Source organism: Chanodichthys erythropterus, chromosome 24, assembly GCF_024489055.1.
Source record: "Chanodichthys erythropterus isolate Z2021 chromosome 24, ASM2448905v1, whole genome shotgun sequence".
NCBI lineage: Eukaryota > Metazoa > Chordata > Actinopteri > Cypriniformes > Xenocyprididae > Chanodichthys > Chanodichthys erythropterus.
In genome coordinates, this window is record NC_090244.1 from 23,156,335 (window position 1) to 23,175,472 (window position 19,138).

Consider the following 19,138-nt stretch of genomic DNA (forward strand, 5'->3'; position numbering starts at 1 on the left):
CGTAATTTGTGATTCTAGCTGACACTTCCTGTACCATTTAAAGACTTTTAATAGACTTTTAAACATTAAAATAAACAGTTCCAGTGTCCCTCCTGTATCATCCACATCACATCACAGTTAATTCTTCGCCGAGTTAAAATGTCGCTACAAATGACTAATTACAACAAATGAGAGTGAACTACAGGTCAACCCAACCTAGCAGGTGTTCGCGAGCCCCTAGCGGTTCATGGTAGAACTGCACGTGTTCGTGAGCTTGCCATCAAAATACTAAAAATAATGTATCCAATTATTTTAGATTGATATTATAATTAATAAAAATATAACACATTACTCTGATATTATATATATGTTTTTTTTTAAATAAATGTCATAATATACTGTTAAGAATTTCAGGGGATACAGGGTTAGTTTAAAGGGGATAGTTTACACACACAAAAAAATTTAAATTCTGTCATAATTTACTCACCTTCAAGTTCTTCCAAACCTGTATACATTTCTCTCTTCTGCTGAACAATAAAAGAAGATATTTTGAAGAATATGGGGGAAAAATACTATGGAAGTCAACCGTTTGGTTACCGACATTCTTCAAAATACCATTTTGTGTGTGTGCGTGTGTGTGTGTGTGTGTGTTCAACAGAAAGAAAGAAATTCATACAGCTTTGGAACAACTTGAGACTGAGTAAATGATGACAGAATTTTAATTTTGAGTGAAATATCCCTTTAACTGCGTGAAAACGTTGCCATCCACAGCGCCATCTGTTGGTACGTTGAGAGATTGTTCTTTATTTATTGACATGAGCGTCAACAATTTTGAGTTAAATTGAAAATAAAATGTTTTTTATTTATCAAAAGATAAATAAAGACACATAAAACATTGTTTTAGAATACGACGTATCGGTTAAATATTAAGTGAACAGACTTGAAGAGCAAAAATGAATTTTTGAAACTTAGGCTAAAAAATTACCTCATTCAAAAGTCGAAAGGTTTGCTGTGTGCAAGAGCCTTTTCAATAATTGGCTTATAATAATAGTAATAAAATAAAGAGATAATAAAAAATAAATTCTTAAATGTGGATGTTTATTTCTGACTGCAGCTGAGGCGAACAATGGCAGGCGCGGTAGAGACTGTGGACTGAATCAGGGGCTGTGGCTCAAAACCTAGTAGGCTGCCTAACTAGACAAGGTTTTTGGAAATTTGAGTGCTTTCCGTGCAAATAGTCATCTCGCTGGGTTTTGAAACACAGCCGTGTTTACTTCCGGATTCCTGAAATCAAGCAGCAGCGGGACTGAAGCAGACTCTCAGTGCACTTGCGTGTATTACAGACATCAAGCCACGGACGGACCACCGGCATCCACAACACTGACAACTGAACCCCAGCAGCCCTGACAACACCAGCTGCTGAGTTCAAATCGTGGCTCTTTAGAAACATCATTCAAAGTCAGTGAGGAGAAGCTTTATGTCCAAAACTGTTTTAGGCACCACTCCATAGAGACCAAAAAATCAAGCCCTGGATATAATTTGAGACAGCCGGTGAAAGTCAGAGCAAATCTGGCGTGGATCAGCTGCCAGCAGAATGGACTGGTTGATGGGGTGAGTTCAATATATTGGTCAATTAAATTATAATGCTTGAGTTTGTGGCATACATTTTGCTGTCTTCACAATTGTGAATTTTTATGCTAGATTACAAATTTAAGTTGCATTTGTTTTTCTTAAAAGGTGAATGTTGAATTTTGAAGTTTAGTGGAATATAAACTGACTGTATTAAGTGACTCAATCATTCATGTAGCATTTCATACAGGTGTCCAGGACATTGTTTGGCATTAAAATTGTTTGAAACTTTAAACAGAACGCGGCATTTTGTTTTTACTTATGTGGTTTCCTTCATGACATCCTGCCACATGAGAAGCAACACCCTGACCTGTCAGGTTATTTTAGGTTAAGAAGAAATAACTTAAATATTTGAGAAAGAAGCATAAAGAAAGACTTAAATATTTGTCACCGATGCATTACAGATCCATTAAAACCTTTACTTTTTCATACATGCTTACATTTTATTCAGTTTTTGTCCAAGATGTTTTGCCAGTGGTTGGATGGATAACTAAAAGTAGATTAGTTTTACATTAACGTGACTGCATGAGCTGTACTTTATGTAAGTCACTTAACACCTTTTACCTTGTAGTTTGACAATATAAGTAGTATGTATGGTTGTTTTATCTTAAAAGGATAGTTCACCCAAAAATGAACATCCTGTAATCATTTACTCACCACATGTTGATCCAAACCTGACTTTCTTTTTTTTGTGGAACATAAAAAAAGATATTGAAAAATGTCGCAAGAGTTTTTTGTCCATACAATAATCGCCAGTGGGGTCAAATGCTGTTTTGTACCCCATTGACTGTCATTGTGTGGCCAAAAACAAATAAATATTATCTTTTGTGATCTGTAGAAGAAAGAAAGTCGTACAGGTTTGGAACAACGTGAGGGTGAGTTAATGATGACAGGATTTAAAGGATTAGTTCACCCAAAACTGAAAATTATCCCATGATTTACTCACACTCAAGTCATCCTAGGTGTATATGACTATCTTCTTTCAGACGAACACAATCAGAGTTGTATTAAAAATACCAAGCTTTATATTGGTTTTGAAGGGGGGCCACATTTTGAAGCCAAAAAAAAAAAAAAAATGCATCCATTGAGGGGGTTAATAAAGGCCTTCTGAAGCAAAGCGATAGATTTTTGTTAGAAATTATTGATATTTAAAACTTTATCAACTATAATAACTAGCTTCCTGCAGACGGCTGTACGCATCAATTTGTAGCGAAAGAGTAACCCCTGACCCGATGCATGACGTAATGGCGAAGTTTTAAATATGGATATTTTTCTTACAGAAATGCATTGCTTCGCTTCAAAAGTATTTTATTAACCCCCTGGAGCCGTATAGATTGTTTTTTATAATGGATGGATACATTTGTTTGGGCTTCAAAATCTGCCCCCCTTCACTCCCATTATAAATCTTGGAAGAGCAAGGATATTTTTAAATATATCTCAGATTGTGTTCGTCTGAAAGAAGAAAGGCTGAAGATGGCTTGAGAGTGAGTAAATCATGGGATAATTTTCATTTTTGGGTGAACTATCCCTTTAAGGGTACGTTTACATGACAACGATGTACTAAAAACAGAAAAGTTTTTCTTTCGCTTTTTTCGCGCATAGATGACAACGTCATTAAAACGATCCCAGTTCACACAGATCTGCGAAAACGATTAAAAGCACTGTATTCTGCTGCCAGGCCAGTAGATGGCGATGTCACTTTGTAAAGAAACATACGCACATATAGACTGAGCAAGTAATACGCGTGCGCATAACGTCACCGTTTTCACAAATTCACGAAGAGGCCATGTAAATGAACAGCCAAAACGCATAAAAAGTTTTCTGTTTTTAGTTGAAAATGGAGTTGTGTAATGTTGGGGTCAACTGTTCTTTTAAATGCACAGTAACTTTTTTTTTTTTTTACTGTAATACAATTTTACTTCTGAATAGTACATTTGACAAATATGTTTAAAGTGAACTCACATGAAATAAAGACTTGAGTCATATCAGTGACCTAATGAAAGCCGTTTCTACATAAGGGTGGACCCCCTTCTTGGTGGCAGCCATGTTGATATCATATGATTTACTACTCACTTTATCTTGGTAGTCTCCTATTATTGGTCACTTTTGGGTTTAAGTATGTTCTGGTATCATTATTAAGGTTTATGTGTTCCATAACTCATTATGAGTTAAGTCAAATATAAAAATCATTAATTTCATACGAATGTGACGTAATTCCATGATTCAGTGCTGATAGTGAATAGTGTACATTGTTCAATACCTTTTGTAATGATCCAAATGGATTGTTTTGAGGTCCAGAGCATATCACACAGGTATTTACTTATTCTCAATAGCCTTAATAACAGGTTATGATTTGCAGAACAGTATAGACCATTTTAAACTGTTGACTGACTGTGGTTCAAGCTTATATTTGGTTGTTTCATATCAACTACAGGTTCAGATCTGCTCTGGGCATCTCTATTCTTATTTTGTCTGATTTTCCATTTTAAAAGGCACTTATGAGCCTTTAATCCATTGATTAATTATACAGCTGACATTGCCTATTTGCAAAGCAATTAGCATTGCTCACATGAGCAGGTTGATGCTCGCTTCCTGGTCTTGTAGTTAAACCCATGAAGGGACAATTATTTGTATATGTATTTGCATTTGATTATTTATTTTGCTGCATAAATGACTGATGAATGATGTCCAGAGATTTATGTGCTGTTTATGGCCTTTGTAATTTACCTCATTATGCAATAATAAAATTAATTTGTTTGTTTTGTTTGTTTGTTTTTTTACCCTTGGAAATATTTTTATATATTGCCCCTTGTGTTTAATTTACATTTGCACTTTTTTTCCCATTTTTGGAAAAATCACCAGTAAATATTTAACAGACAAAAATCATACTGTACATCATAGGGGCTGTGGTATTTTTTAAAATTATTATTACAGGCTATAGCATGTCTTAATAAATGTTTTAACCATCTTCTGAGCAAAGTCAGAGAGCTTTGAATTTTGTGAACTCTCATCTGCACTCCCATTGGCTGTCACTGCATTATGTCACCTCTCATTTACATAATGTTGAATTCTCTGTTGCTCATGTTTGATCGAATCGGCAACTCTCAATAAAAATGAATTCTATTACCACAGATATATATATATATATATATATATAATTACATTTTACATACAACAATATACATTTTATTTTAGGCTAAGAAGCAATGAATAAGTACGTGCAAGATGAAACATATACCAGAATTTAATTTTAAGAGCATCTCTGTTGGTAACATGACGGCTTTAGCCTCTATTATAGACAGAAGGTCAGGCATTGTCAGGCATTCCTATGGGTTTATGCCATCATACAGCTGGTTTAACAGGTCCAAAGACAGTGACCATACATTCACATTCCTGTCTCATTACATAAGCACCCTCTCTTGACCTGCTGCTGATGTTTTTGTCTGTTCTGACCACATAAAACATCATGCTGGCCATTGCAGGCTGGTAGGCCAAATCCTTTCCTGTTTTGAAGTCTTGCATAAGTGACATTTTGGCTTCTGCCCTTCGATTCACCCAGTATTCAGGCAGAAGAATGGGTTTAATTGTGTTTATTCAAACTTGCAAGTGAATTTATCAATAAAGACAACATGAGCAAGCATTTGTAACTCATGGAACAGAATGTTCTGCAAGAAATAATGCAGGTCAGGTCCAGTGTTGGGGAAAGTTACTTTTAAAAGTATTACAATATTGCGTTACTCCCTAAAAAGTAACTAATTGTGTTACTTAGTTACTTTTTATGGAAATGAATGCATTATATTACTTTTGCATTACTTTTTCTCACCTGGGCTGGGCTTGATTGTTTGTTTTTGAACACTTTTTTTTTTTTTTTGCCAAATTTAAAGGCCCTTTCAAATAAAGCACCTCTGCACTTTATTTCTCTAAACATGGGGACAGGAGAGCTGTCGGTCAATAAATGTGAAAAGTAACTTGCATTACTTATTTGCAAAAAGTAACTTAGATATTTTGATATTTTTAAAGTAATGTTACTTTACTAGTTACTTACATAACTCAAATGTGTTACGCCCAACACTGGTCAGGTCCACTTCAAACCCCAACTGTAACCCTAACCATTGTATGAAAACATACAAATTAGATTGTATGTATACAGTTTCTTTTCCTTTTTTTTTCTTTTTTTTGGTTATCAGAATTGGTCAGTATTTTTATATATATTTTTTTATATAAAATTTTTTTGTATATATTGAATATTTAATGCTTATTTGCATTACATTTGACGTCATCTAACACTTATTTAAAGTTGATCTTTCAAATCAGATGCACCGATGCTAAATTTCTCTGCCAATACCAATAACCAACTATTCAGAATGATATGGTGTGCCGAAAGATGAATTGCTACAACAGAAACTAACCCCTAACCCTGACAGACAGCTTTTGCGACAAATGATAAAGACATTTCTCCAAGCCCCTACTATTCGGCATGCCCATTACTCCAACCTGCAGAGACCCAGACTTGGAGAACTGTGAACTTTGGATAACTTTCCTGAGGTAAATACATTACGTGACATGTTTTATTGTAGTCTTTCCGCAGTTGAAATGCTGATTGAGTGATTACGTGAGACATGATACAATTCGATAAGTTGTACTGTATCTTTCAACATACCTTCTGATGTTAATTCATGTTTTTTCTTGCTATAACTAAGCTATAAATTGGAAGAATTGGAAGCGATCTGTCACGTCACATTTAAGAGCGTCAAAACGGCATTTATTGTTTGGATTGCATGATCAAATGGGCATCATTTGAAAGCTTAGACTTTGTTTCTTATCAGAAGTAACAAAGCACAAAGCTATTTGCGATGATTGGATGGAAGGCGAGCTAAAAATAATGTTTGGTTTAGGGAAAAACCTGGCAACCCTGGATGTTTCACAGGGTCAAATAGAGCCTGCTTTAACGTCGCTATTTTTTTAACTGTTTATCCCTTATTGTCGCGTTAACTTCGACAGCCCTGAATTAAACATAAGAGACATTTTTTTCAAACAGAATGAGTTGCATTCAGACAAGATTTCCCGCTCCCTTTTGATTGACAGGATATAATTGGTCCTGATCATTGGCTTTTTAAAATTTTTTAATTGCCTTTATCGGCCGAAACCGATTATTGACCGATACATCGGTACATCCTACTTTCAAACATAATGTAATAACACTGTTAAATGTAACCTTTAGCTAATCTCAAATTGAATATTTATTTTTCTTATTGTACATTCTGATGTTTTGATGTTTAAAACGTGAATTTATTTAGACAAAATAGTATAGAATTTTTATCATTTATCGGCCATAACATGTCAGTAATTATCATCTTATCGATATCTGCCATAATTTTAACATCAGTGTGTTATTTTAGTTAATTTTAATTTCAATTTGTCTTTAATCTGGTCAGAAGAAATTCTGGCAGGTTCTGTCTGGTGACTGTTAGCGCTAAGTCAGGGATGCTTTGTATGCTAGCAATAGTTTTTGAGACTTTGAAGCTATTGATGTCAAGGAGGGCACTTGACACACATAGGATGGAGCATAGAGCTTTTATTTGAGTAGAGATTTCCACTATGTAGAAAAAATAGCGATTACAGAAAGGCCGGAGGGAAGGAAGCGTCTCCACTGGGTGGAGGGAGCTATTGTTTTCAGATCAGTACTTTATGGGAACTGTGTCAGATTTTACAATAGCCATGACGTTTATTATGGTAGGTCAAGACTTTTATGACTGGTCAACTTTAGTTATTCATGTAGTTGGTTTTAGCATGCTACAATGTTTAAATATTTGATTTATTTAAAAAAAATAAATAAATCTTGAACTGTTTTGTATAAGGATTTTGATGTTTGGTGAATTACTGCAGTGTTTTTTTGTTTGTTTTTTCTAGAAGGTCCTGGTCTGTCCTTGGAGTTTGCACTTGTTTTACTTGGCTACTTACTTTTTTGTTTGCTTGCAAATTCTATACTTAGTGCAAAGCCGAAATTGCCAGTACATTTCAAAACAAGTCCAAAATTGAGTGATATTAAGCTCTCTATTTTATATTTTGTTTGATATATATATATATATATATATATATATATATATATATATATATATATATATATAGAACATAAATAATATAACATGTTTAAACTGAGAAATGTTACACTTTTATCCACTAAATGAGCTCATTTCAAATTTGATGCTTGCTACAGGTCTCAGAAAAGTTGGCACATGGGCAACAAATGGCTGAAAAGCAAGACATTTTGAAAAGATTCAGCTCGGAGAACATCTAGCAACTAATTAAGTTAATTGATATCAGGTCTGTATAGAGGTGGGAATCTTAAGGCACTTAACGATTCGATCCGATTCCGATTCTGGGAGGAACGATCCGATTCCCAAAACGATACTTAATTAATTATCCTGCTGTGCAAAAAATTCTCAAAACTTTTTATTTTAACCAAAATTTGAGTTACTATGCTTTTTGTATATAGTTAGAATATCTGTTTGACAGTATTGCCAAATTAAAAATGATTATGAATATTTCTTTTTCAATACTTTTAATTTATTAACAAAGTTATTTTCAGGATGAACAAACTCTGAATGAATGGTAAGCCATACAATTGCAATGAACAATCATTAAGAATAAACAGTTCTCAATTTGTATGAAACAATTTATGATAAAAAAATTGTGTGATCAATACGCACACTGTGTAATCAATTTGCACACTCAAACACACTCAATTTGTGTGACAAAACAAAAGTGTGACAATTTTTCAGTTTATTTTGAACATTTTAACAAAAAATGTCTAGAGCCACACAAAAAAAAAAAAAAAATCTTTAAAACAGGCTAATGCAGAAGAAAAATGTCAGGGAACAAATTAAATACAAACTTAAATATTCAACATCTAGGCTGGCCTACCATAGTTTATCTTATATAATACTATAATACTAAGTTTTTGTGTAGGAACAGCACATGTTCAGAAGTAAGTGTGCTTCGCTGTGCTGTCACAATATCACCTGCAGTGGATAAGACCCTCTCTGCAGACACACTGGTTGCTGGAATGCATAAATAGTGTGCCGTAATATTGACATACGATTCTGTTGTAATTGTTGTCCATGCATCGCATGTTATTGCCACTCTGTCCGTATTACTTAGGGATTCTAAGATGTGATCTTTACACTCACTGTAGAGTGCGGGGACAGCCGTCTCACTAAAATAACGACGCGAGGGCAAAGTGTATCGTGGCTCAAGTACCTGTAACATCGTGCGAAATCCTTGGTTTTCCACAACGGAGTACGGGCGCAGATCTTTGGCAATAAAACCCGCCACTGATCGGGTAATTCGTTTTGCCTTTTCAGAATTCGGTGGAAGCTTTGCTACTTGATCCAGGGTCCTTTGAATGTAACCGGGAGTGTTCGTGATTGGAAGAGAATGCTGTTTCTCCAGCTCTGAGTGGAACCGCGTAATATGCTTCTTCATGTTAGTCGTGTTGCCGAAATATTTGAATTTGGCGCTACAGACTTTGCACACAGTATGGCTTTTATCAACGACACCTTCGGTGTCTTCAGAAAATCCAAAATGTTGCCACACATCCGATTTTAAATGAGATGGTGCAGGTCGTAGTTTGTCCATTTTATCTTAAACTAAGCTAATTCACCAGCATATGAACGGTCGTCCATCAACGTCTTTTTTGTTTGGTCACTTGAGTCTTGACAGCGCTCACATTTGAATTGAACACAGAATCGATTCTGAATTTTTGAGAATCGATTCTGGATCGTTAGATAACGAATCGCGATGCATCGAGCTTTTCTCCCACCACTAGGTCTGTAACAGGATTAGCTATAAAAGGGATGTATAAGAGAGGGAGAGTCTCTCAGAAGTAAAGATGGGCAGAGGTTGTCCGATATGTGAAAGAGTGCGTAAAAAGATTGTGGAATACTTTAAAAACAATGTTCCTCAACGTCAAATTGCAAAGACTTTGCAAATCTCATCATCTACAGTGCAAAACATCATCAAAAGATTCAGAGAAACTGGAGAAATCTCTGTGCGTAAGGGACAAGACCAAATTCCTTTATTGGATGCCCGTAGTCTTCGGCCCTCAGACGACACTGCATCACTCATTGCCATGATTGTGTCAATGACACTAAATGGGCCCAGGAATACTTCCAGAAACCACTGTCGGTAAACACAATCCGCCGTTCCATCTGCAGATGCCAACTAAGGAGGTGCATAAGTGCATATGGTATGGGCAGCTTGTATATTTTGGAAGGCACAATGAATGCTGAAAGGTATATAAAAGTATATAAATATATAGTATATAAAAAAGTATATAAAAGTTTTAAAACATATGCTTCCCTCCAGACGACGTCTATTTCAGGGAAGGCCTTGTGTATTTCAGCAGGACAATGCAAAACCACATACTGCAGCTATTACAACAGTATGGCTTCGTCGTAGAAGAGTCCGGGTGCTGAATTGGCCTGCCTGCAGTCCAAATCTTTCACCTATAGAGAACATTTTGGTGCATCATTAAACGAAAGACGACCACGAACTCTTAAGCAGCTAGAAAACTATATCAGGCAAGAATGAGACCAAATTTCAACACCAAAACTCCAGAAACTCATAACCTCGATGCCCAGACGTCTTCAAACTGTTTTATAAAGAAGGGAAGATGCTACACCATCGTAAACATGCCCCCGTCCCAACTATTTTGAGACCTGTAGCAGGCATCAAATTTGAAATTAGCTCATTTTGTTTATAAAATTGTAAAATTTCTCAGTTTAAACATTTATGTTATCTGTGTTCTATTGTGAATAAAATATTGGCTCATGTGAAGTCAAAGTTAATTTTCATTTTATTCAAATTTAAAAAACGTCCCAACATTTCTGGGATTCGGGTTGTAATATACAGAGCTTAATGATAGAGAAGACCCATGCTGACCCTCATAGCTATGTGTCATGGTAAGTAAATCTCTTAAAATATCAGATAGTTGGTCCCTTTTATGACAAAAAAAGTTAGTTCAGGTTGTAAAATGTCATGTGGTGCAACTGAAAAAATATTCAGGAATTAATAATTCAAGATATAAATAACATACTTTTTAACCTTAGAATATTAAAACAAATGAGCCTTTTTTTAAAGGCTTGTCAAATACAAATAAAAAATACAAAAAAATAAATCTTCTAAGCACTTAAACTAGATCTTTAAAAAGTTTTTATCGCAGTGTGTTCATTGACTTAAATGGTGGTAGCAGTGGTAACTTGAAAGCAGATGTGTTTGATGCATAAAATATTTTACAAGTTTGGGCTGATGTATATCTAGCAGTACAAGACGGACACTTGTGATACCTGATAACCTTTTGTGATTGTTAACCTCTTTTTTCTGAAGTGAATTTATAACAATTAGCTCATAGGGTTCACATGGCCATTAGCACCGTAAAGCAAACATCAACACTCAAAATGTCAATAAGACTAGCTTTCTAAAAGTGTCTTGAGATAGTTTGTGTAATGTTGGTCAAACAGGAGGTTACAGTCTAAATCAGTCTATCAAAACCAAAAAACATGCCATGTAGTTTTGACCTTTAGTCATAGTCTTTTTGATTGGCTGTTGAGATGGAATGTCTGCTGTCAGCCAATGAGCTTTGATTAAGCAGTCTTGTCAATTTATTCATTTTTAATTATTATTCTGTTGTCAAAGTGTTTCATATCATCATTATTAAAACTTCATCACGATAGGTTCTTTTGAAAGGCTAAATATCGGTTTTATTCAGACTGAATTACTTAAAAAGGGATTTGAACAATGAACTCTGCTAGTCAAAGCACTAATTCATTCCTTATACTGTACTGAAGTAATTACGTGTTCTTGGTAGTCTCTGCTGGTGCTTGTCCTGTATTCTAATAATGCATGTGCATAATGCCCTCTTCAGGCTGGATACTGTTGTTGCATCGTCAGTCATGAGCTGTGCAGCTTGCATGTCTGTAAACATCACTGCCTGAACAATGACCGCTGCGGGGTCACGGAAGTGTGCCTTATTAAACGACATATTGAGCTCCATATCATGTCTCCTTTATGTGTGTGGATGACGTGTCATGCTATGTTTTATGCATACATGAAGTTATGCATAAGGACTGTATTGGGCCTGTAATGTTCATGGACCTTTTTGTTATCAACATCAATTTTTAAACGTGTTTTGACTCTTACATTTTGCAAGTTGAAATGTTTCGTGTACACTACCGTTCAAATGTTTAGGGTTGGTAGGATTTGTTAATGTTTTCGTAAGAAGTCTTTTATGCTCACCAAATGTTTTTTTGAGAAAATGCTTATGTGGCTTTGGCACAGTACTATATAATGAAATGTAATTTATTCCAGTGATGTCAAGCTGTATTTTCAGCATCATTACTCCAATCTTCAGTGTCACATGTTCCTTCAGAAATCATTCTAATTTTCTGCTCAAGAAACATTTCTTGTTATTATTGATTATCGATTTTGTGATGTTTTGTTTTTTTGTTTTTTATTCTATTTTATTTGTATATATTTAATTCTATTTGTTACTAGTGTTGATTGGGTTATTGGGTGATGAGTTTGATGACTTGTATCAGGTGTGATTGATCATGTTGATGAAATGAATTGTATCAGGTGTGACTGATCATATTGATAAAATGATAAGAAATTGTCATCTTTTGATTATTTACTGTTTGCCTGACCTGACAAAGACCTTTTTGGTCGAAATGTTGTCTTTTTAATAAATTTTGAGAGCAGCAGTGGCAGTGTGCCAATTTTTGTTTGTTGACATTTAGAAAGTTCAAAAGAACAGCATTTATTTGAAATAGAAATCTTTTGTAACATTATAAATGTCTTCACTGTCACTTCTGATCAGTTTAATGCATCCTTGATGAGTAAAAACATTAATTTATTTTAAAAAATAAATGTGCATATGGGTGTGCAGAATTATTAGGCAGGTTTTCTTTTACAGATAAAATGAGCCAAAAAAGAGATTTAACTCAGACTGAAAAGTCAAAAATTATTAAATACTCATGAGAAGGACGCAATACTAATATAATACTAGAAATTGCAAAGTTAAGGCATGACCATTGGACAGTGAAATGCTCATTGGGTCAGCAGGGTCATACAAAAACAGCTGGAGAAGAAAAGACACGTTAACTGCAAAATAATTAAGAATTAAGGTGAAGAATTAAGTGTGAAACCATCAGGAACCCTTTAGTCTCCAGCGCCACCATTTCCCAGTACTGAAACCTACCTGGAGTCTTCAGACGTGTGAGGTGTCAGGATCTCAGAGACTTAGGTTAGGTGAAGAATCCTAAAAAGCGACCTGCTCTTAATAAGAATCACAAGCTGAAGTGTTATAAAGTACATGAAGACTGGGTTTTTATAGGCCTTATAGACAGACAGCTTGAGAGTGACTCCTGAAGGACCAGCACCACATCCTCTTGTACCACTGTTTGAAGAATTTATCTTCCAGAATCTGGCAGTAAGGTGTGGGAGTTCACTTTTAGTCCATCTCTTATCCTGAAATGTCCATCTTGCAGAGATGGACTAAATGATCTTCCAAAACTTACTGCCAGATTCTGGAAGATAAATTCTTCAAACAGTGGTACAAGAGGATGTGGTGCTGGTCCTTCAGGAGTCACTCTCAAGCTGTCTGTCTATAAGGCCTATAAAAACCCAGTCTTCATGTATTTTATAACACTTCAGCTTGTGATTCTTATTAAGAGCAGGTCGCTTTTTAGGATTCTTCACCTAACCTAAGTCTCTGAGATCCTGACACCTCACACTTCTGAAGACTCCAGGTAGGTTTCAGTACTGGGAAATGGTGGCGCTGGAGACTAAAGGGTTCCTGATGGTTTCACACTTAATTATTCACCTAAATTCTTAATTATTTTGCAGTTAACGTGTCTTTTCTTCTCCAGCTGTTTTTGTATGACCCTGCTGACCCAATGAGCATTTCACTGTCCATTGGTCATGCTTTAACTTTGCAATTTCTAGTATTACATTAGTATTGCGTCCTTCTCATGAGTATTTAATAATTTTTGACTTTTCAGTCTGAGTTAAATCTCTTTTTTGGCTCATTTTATCTGTAAAAGAAAACCTGCCTAATAATTCTGCACACCTGAATATAGGGCATTTTTCATTTCCATCCTTCATGAACAATTATATATCACTTATAAATGATTAAAAACAATATTAATAGTAGTTATTAAGATTGATGTGGATTGGAATTGGTAAAATGTGCTTGGAAAAAAAAATATGATCAGAAAATCAACTTGCCTAATAATTCTGCACTCCCTGTATATATATATATATATATATATATATATATATATATATATATATATATATATATATATATATATACATTTTTTATTATACATACACACACATACACACATTTTACTTAATATTTCTGTGTGGTTGATGTTCCCTAAAACTATTTTAAACTATTTTAAACAGCATTGTTCTAATCCTTTAATGACTATACTATTATGCAAACTTTTATAACCTCATATTAATCGAGACATATTATATAATATATAATATATATATATATATATATATAATATATATATATATATATATATATATATATTAGAAGACTGATAATGAGGTTAATTGTGATTATTTTATTATCATAAGTAATTTTAATAGTAAGGAAACTCAATTTTTTATAACTTTTCTTTTAACTTACATTTATAAAATGTATATTTAATATATTTATCAAATTGTCAATATAATATTTTAATAATCTATATTATTATTACTATTATTATTATATTTTATTTTTGTATTATTATTTTCGTAATTGGAGTATATACTTCATGCACTTTTATAAAACGGTTAGTTCCTGTCCTTGATTCTGATTGGTCAATAGCGGTGTTTTATTCACGATAAAACACAGCTATGACCGCTTTACCCAATGGTTCTGTGTATCACTACACAACACCCTTAGCAACCACTCTTAGCAATGTAAACTGTATGTTTTCAATTGATATTGTTCATTGAAGCTTACTGTAATTATGTAGAAGAGTATTGTGAGAAAGAGATCGAATAATACATTCAGATTTAGCATTTTCCTTCAGGTCCTATGTTCATAATAAAAATCTGTTTAAATGTCCGATGTATTATCTTGTCCTTTTAACAGTTGAGGGGTTTTCCCGTGACTGACAGCACTATCAAAGCATTTGTCAGTTGTCTTGTTCCGTGTTCACAACAATTCAATCTTTTCAATGTAAAAAGTCTTCGCTACTGACTGACACACTCATAAAGACAGTCTTTGCTGCCATCTAATGGAGTAATAATGTAACTTATGTTGCTGGTCAAGGTCAGGGATTTTTTTTTTCCCGGCGGAAGGAAGGCGTTTAGTGAAAGTTTAATTCATGAAAGTTGCATTGATACATATTCTTGGCTTTAATATTTGTATTGTGTCGTAACCGATCTATGAAAGCAATAAGGTTCTCGAGGCTAGTGTTGTATTGCATTGTACCTAACAACGCCCTTCAGCCGTGACTTATTCACAATACAGCATAGCCTTGAGTACCTTATTGCTTACCTATACCAAGATATAAACTTCTTTTTTATAGTATCAACTATTATTGGTTATTGACCATTACATGGAAAAGTTATTTTGCCATCTGTATTGGCCTGAATGTCTATATTTGGTATATACCCTAACATTCATCCATAACAGAACAAGCAGTTTGTTTATTGCACAATATCACCTTTAACTTCTTTTACTTGTTTGCAGTGTAATTATTAAAAGGAAGATTGCAATACACTGGACAGCAAGTCGAGGTCAAATCAGTTCACATTCCAGTGCCATTGGCATCGAGTCAAACCCGAACCCCTCCACACAGCTGCGGTCAACATAGTGCTGATATTACTGATCTACCTGCAGTGTAATACTATTCAGCAAAAGAAGAAGCAACCTAAATGGTATCAGAAATAAACCATTTCAATCAAAGTCTTGACTTAAATGGGGCTAAACAGCTGTGTAGAGTTTAGAAGCATCTGGACTTGGATGAATGGGGTTTAGTCATAATAATCTCAAATTTATGTATTAATTTATTTATTGGCAAGTAAATGACAAGTTAATTGGAATGCATTGAATCTGAATTTGAGTGTGTTTTAATGGTTTTGCTCTCACATCCTTTCCCTCTCATTCTGAAAGTATTGTGACACATCTGTAAGGAACTCATAGATTCAAAAAAGCGATAGAAAACACTGAACAAGCACGTAATATCTTTCACTGTGGATGTGGTCTCTTAAGTTCTCACTAGGTATTGAGAACAAATCTTGTTCTATTCAGACAGGAAATAATCTACATTATAAGGGGCCGATTACACAAAATCATGAAAATGGAAATGTTTGAAAACAGGTTTCAAAGTGCACATTTTTGAAAATGATACCCTTATCGTCTCCATATAAACAACAAAAACGTGAATTTGTGAAAACAGAGACATCATGCACATGCGTATTAGATGTTCAGTCTATAGACCCGTATAGCCGTATTTCTTTGCAAAGTGACATCTACTGGCCTGGCAGCAGAATACAGCTTTTTTTAGTCATTTCCGTGGATCGTGTGAACTGGGATCATTTTTACAATGTTGTCATCTGTACACAAAAAAAGCTAATCCAAAAAACTTTGTGTAAACGTGCTCTAAGGCACCTTTAGTGATTCACAATATGGATCCTAAAATACTTGCATGCTGAAAGAGGTACTTAAATTTAAATTTTCTACAGTAGAAAGGCAGATTTTTCATTTATTTTTTAAATCTGTGCTACCTCATTAGAGAAAACAGGGAAAAAACAGAAAAAAGGTTGTTTTCTTCCTATTTGCTAAAAGGATAGGAAAACTTCAACACTCATAATGCACTGGGCATGTTGTCCTCCAAGGCCACTCCCACCAGTCTGCTATGGATACACTTACTAGTAAAATATCACCTTGCTTTAGTAGGAAATACTTCTTGGCAAACTTTTAGTCATAATGGTGTCGACTTTAATTCCTGGGTGCAAGAATTCATATAGTAGATGTTTATTGTGAGTGAGTTATTTTCGGTTTCCAGTGAAGAATCCAGTGCGTTGTAGGCAGTGGCTAAAGGCTGCAAAGAATCGTAAATACGGAGAGAACACTGCAACAGAAAATCCGAAAAACTTTTTTTAAGCAACATTTCAAACTGGATGACCACGAACACAGTGTATGGAATATTGCAATATTTATTATAAATTATTTATTTGTGTACATATTTTTTTTTTTTTCTAATTTGTGTCCTCTTGTAATCTTTAATCAAAATAACTTCCCCTCCCTCTTGCAGCAACATCTCTTCTCTAATGACATGTTTACTGGCACAAAGGCGGGGCAACCTGTCACTCACATGAGATCCACCAATAGCAAACCACAACCATCCAATCAATTCCCCATGGACAAAATCAAGTCCCGCCCACTTTTTTTTTCTTGTTCTAGAAGACTTTTCACTCTGATATAAGTCAGACTATCACAACTTCCGCTTCATGACGACTTTAAGACTATGTATCTCTTAGTCTTAGATTTATCTGTATATAAAACTCTTTTTGGTGGTGTTTTCCAGAGGAAGCATCATGCAAAATGAAGTAAAAAGTGCAATAGTCCTCTGGTGACTGAATGTAGTTGCGGCAGTTTTAGAGGTGATGTTTGCTGTGTTTCTGGCTTTCGCTGCAGCACAGGACAGTTGTCTTATAGTGGCAAGTAAAAGCTTGACAGCTGTAAGATGCCCCAAAATGACCTCAGACAGTACAAAAACTAACAACAACTGTTTAACCAACATGATTGTAATGTAATATGTGATTTCTTCAGGGGTGGAATATTTTTATTGTGCTTCATTTTTTTTACCTAGCTGTAAAATATGCCTTAGCAAACCAAAAAAGTCAGCAGTGAAAGCAGCATTTCTGCCATTTGAGGTCAGGAAGATTATTATTATTATTATTATTATTATTTATTTATTTTTTTTTAATTGATGCTTTCACAAGGATGTTAAATTGATCGTCGCTGATTGTCAAAAAGTGACATCTATAACGTTATAAAAGTTTTCTGTTTCAAATAAATGCTGTTCTTTTAAACTTTCTGTTTATCAAAGAATCCTGAAAAAAAATCTTGTTTTCCACAAAAATACTGTTGTCAACATTGATAATAATAGTAATTTTTTTGAGCATCAAATCATCATTAAAAAAAAAATGAAAACAGCTATTAATAATATTTCACAATATTACTGTTTTATATATTTACTGTTTTATTTACTGCTTTTTCTTAAAATAAATGCAGCCTTGGTGCACATTAAAATAATTAAATGAATAAAAAGAAATCATGTAGTGGAAATGTTACTTTTAGAAAAAAAAATGACTTTATTTAACCCTAATAGTCTGTCCACATTCAGCTGTTTTTCTTTCCCCCCAGTCCCAGACATCCTGCCAAAATTTCACCCTTTTTTTTTCTATCAATCTTTCTCATGTCTGAAATGTGTTTGCAGAACGATGTGAAACTCCTAGTATCAGATGTTCTACAGCTTATGAAAGAGAAATGAAACCATACAGTGTATGACTTCAAGTGTGATGGTCTAGATTACAGGATATTGCAACGAGAAAAAACGGTTACATGGAATATACCCACAAAAACCCCACAGTTTCTCTCGAGTCAGAAATATGAAGAAAGCCACCTGATATGAAGTTTCATTATCATTCATGCAGATGGTGTGAGAGTTATTATTAAAGTGATAGTTCACCCAAAATAATTAAAATTATCACGCCATTGCACCCATATGACTTACTTTCTTACATGAAACACAAAAAGAATTGTTTATCAAATCCAGTGTCAAAAATGTTATCAAAAATGTACAGGCTGCTATTTTTCCATACAATGAAATGAGAAAGTAGGCTGTCAAGTTCCAAAAAGATAAAAATATGAATTTTATATGGCATATTCATCATATTTTCCAAGTCTTATTTGTTTGTTTCCTAAAATTTCCTAAAATCCTCATTTGTACACTAGATGGCAGCAATTCATCTTCAGTAATTCTCTCTAACAGTATCTTTTTACTACTGTAGAAGAAGTTCCATAACCCTCATGCCTATTTTTTTGCCCATCTGTTTCTTCTGTTTCAAATTCACAGTTTACCAGTCCTTTTGAAGCTAAATGAAACACATAAAGTCCTTTCTGTGTCTTGAAAAGGGATGTTGGACCATATTGGGAAGTATTCAGACATGAGTGGAATGTTCTGGAGGAGTAAGAGCAACACAGCGGCTGTTATCGTCTCTACCCAGCCTCCCACAGATGTTATCATCTGAAACTTGTGTGAAAACTAATATCGCATTCTTCAGCTATTTATCCAAACATAAATTGAGTTACGTAAGTTCGTAAACTTTCTCTTGGCGCCATATAGTTCATAGTGTCTGAGGTTTCATTGACTTAAACGGGGTTTGGATCAATTCATCACAGTGTTAACTGTGCCTCAAATCTTGTTACATTAATTAGGTTAGTGAGCCAACA

At 34.5% G+C, this 19,138-nt stretch overlaps 1 protein-coding gene across 1 annotated transcript in view; it reads left to right on the forward strand.

Annotated features, from left to right (window-relative positions):
* Positions 1-1,325: 1,325 nt before the first annotated feature.
* Positions 1,326-19,138, forward strand: part of mob2a (MOB kinase activator 2a) — a 60,266-nt gene continuing 42,453 nt past the window's right edge. The window contains exon 1 of the mRNA XM_067380286.1: positions 1,326-1,590. Within this exon, the coding sequence (XP_067236387.1) occupies positions 1,574-1,590 (17 nt within the window). The 5' untranslated portion in view covers positions 1,326-1,573. The remainder of the gene's footprint in view (positions 1,591-19,138) is intronic.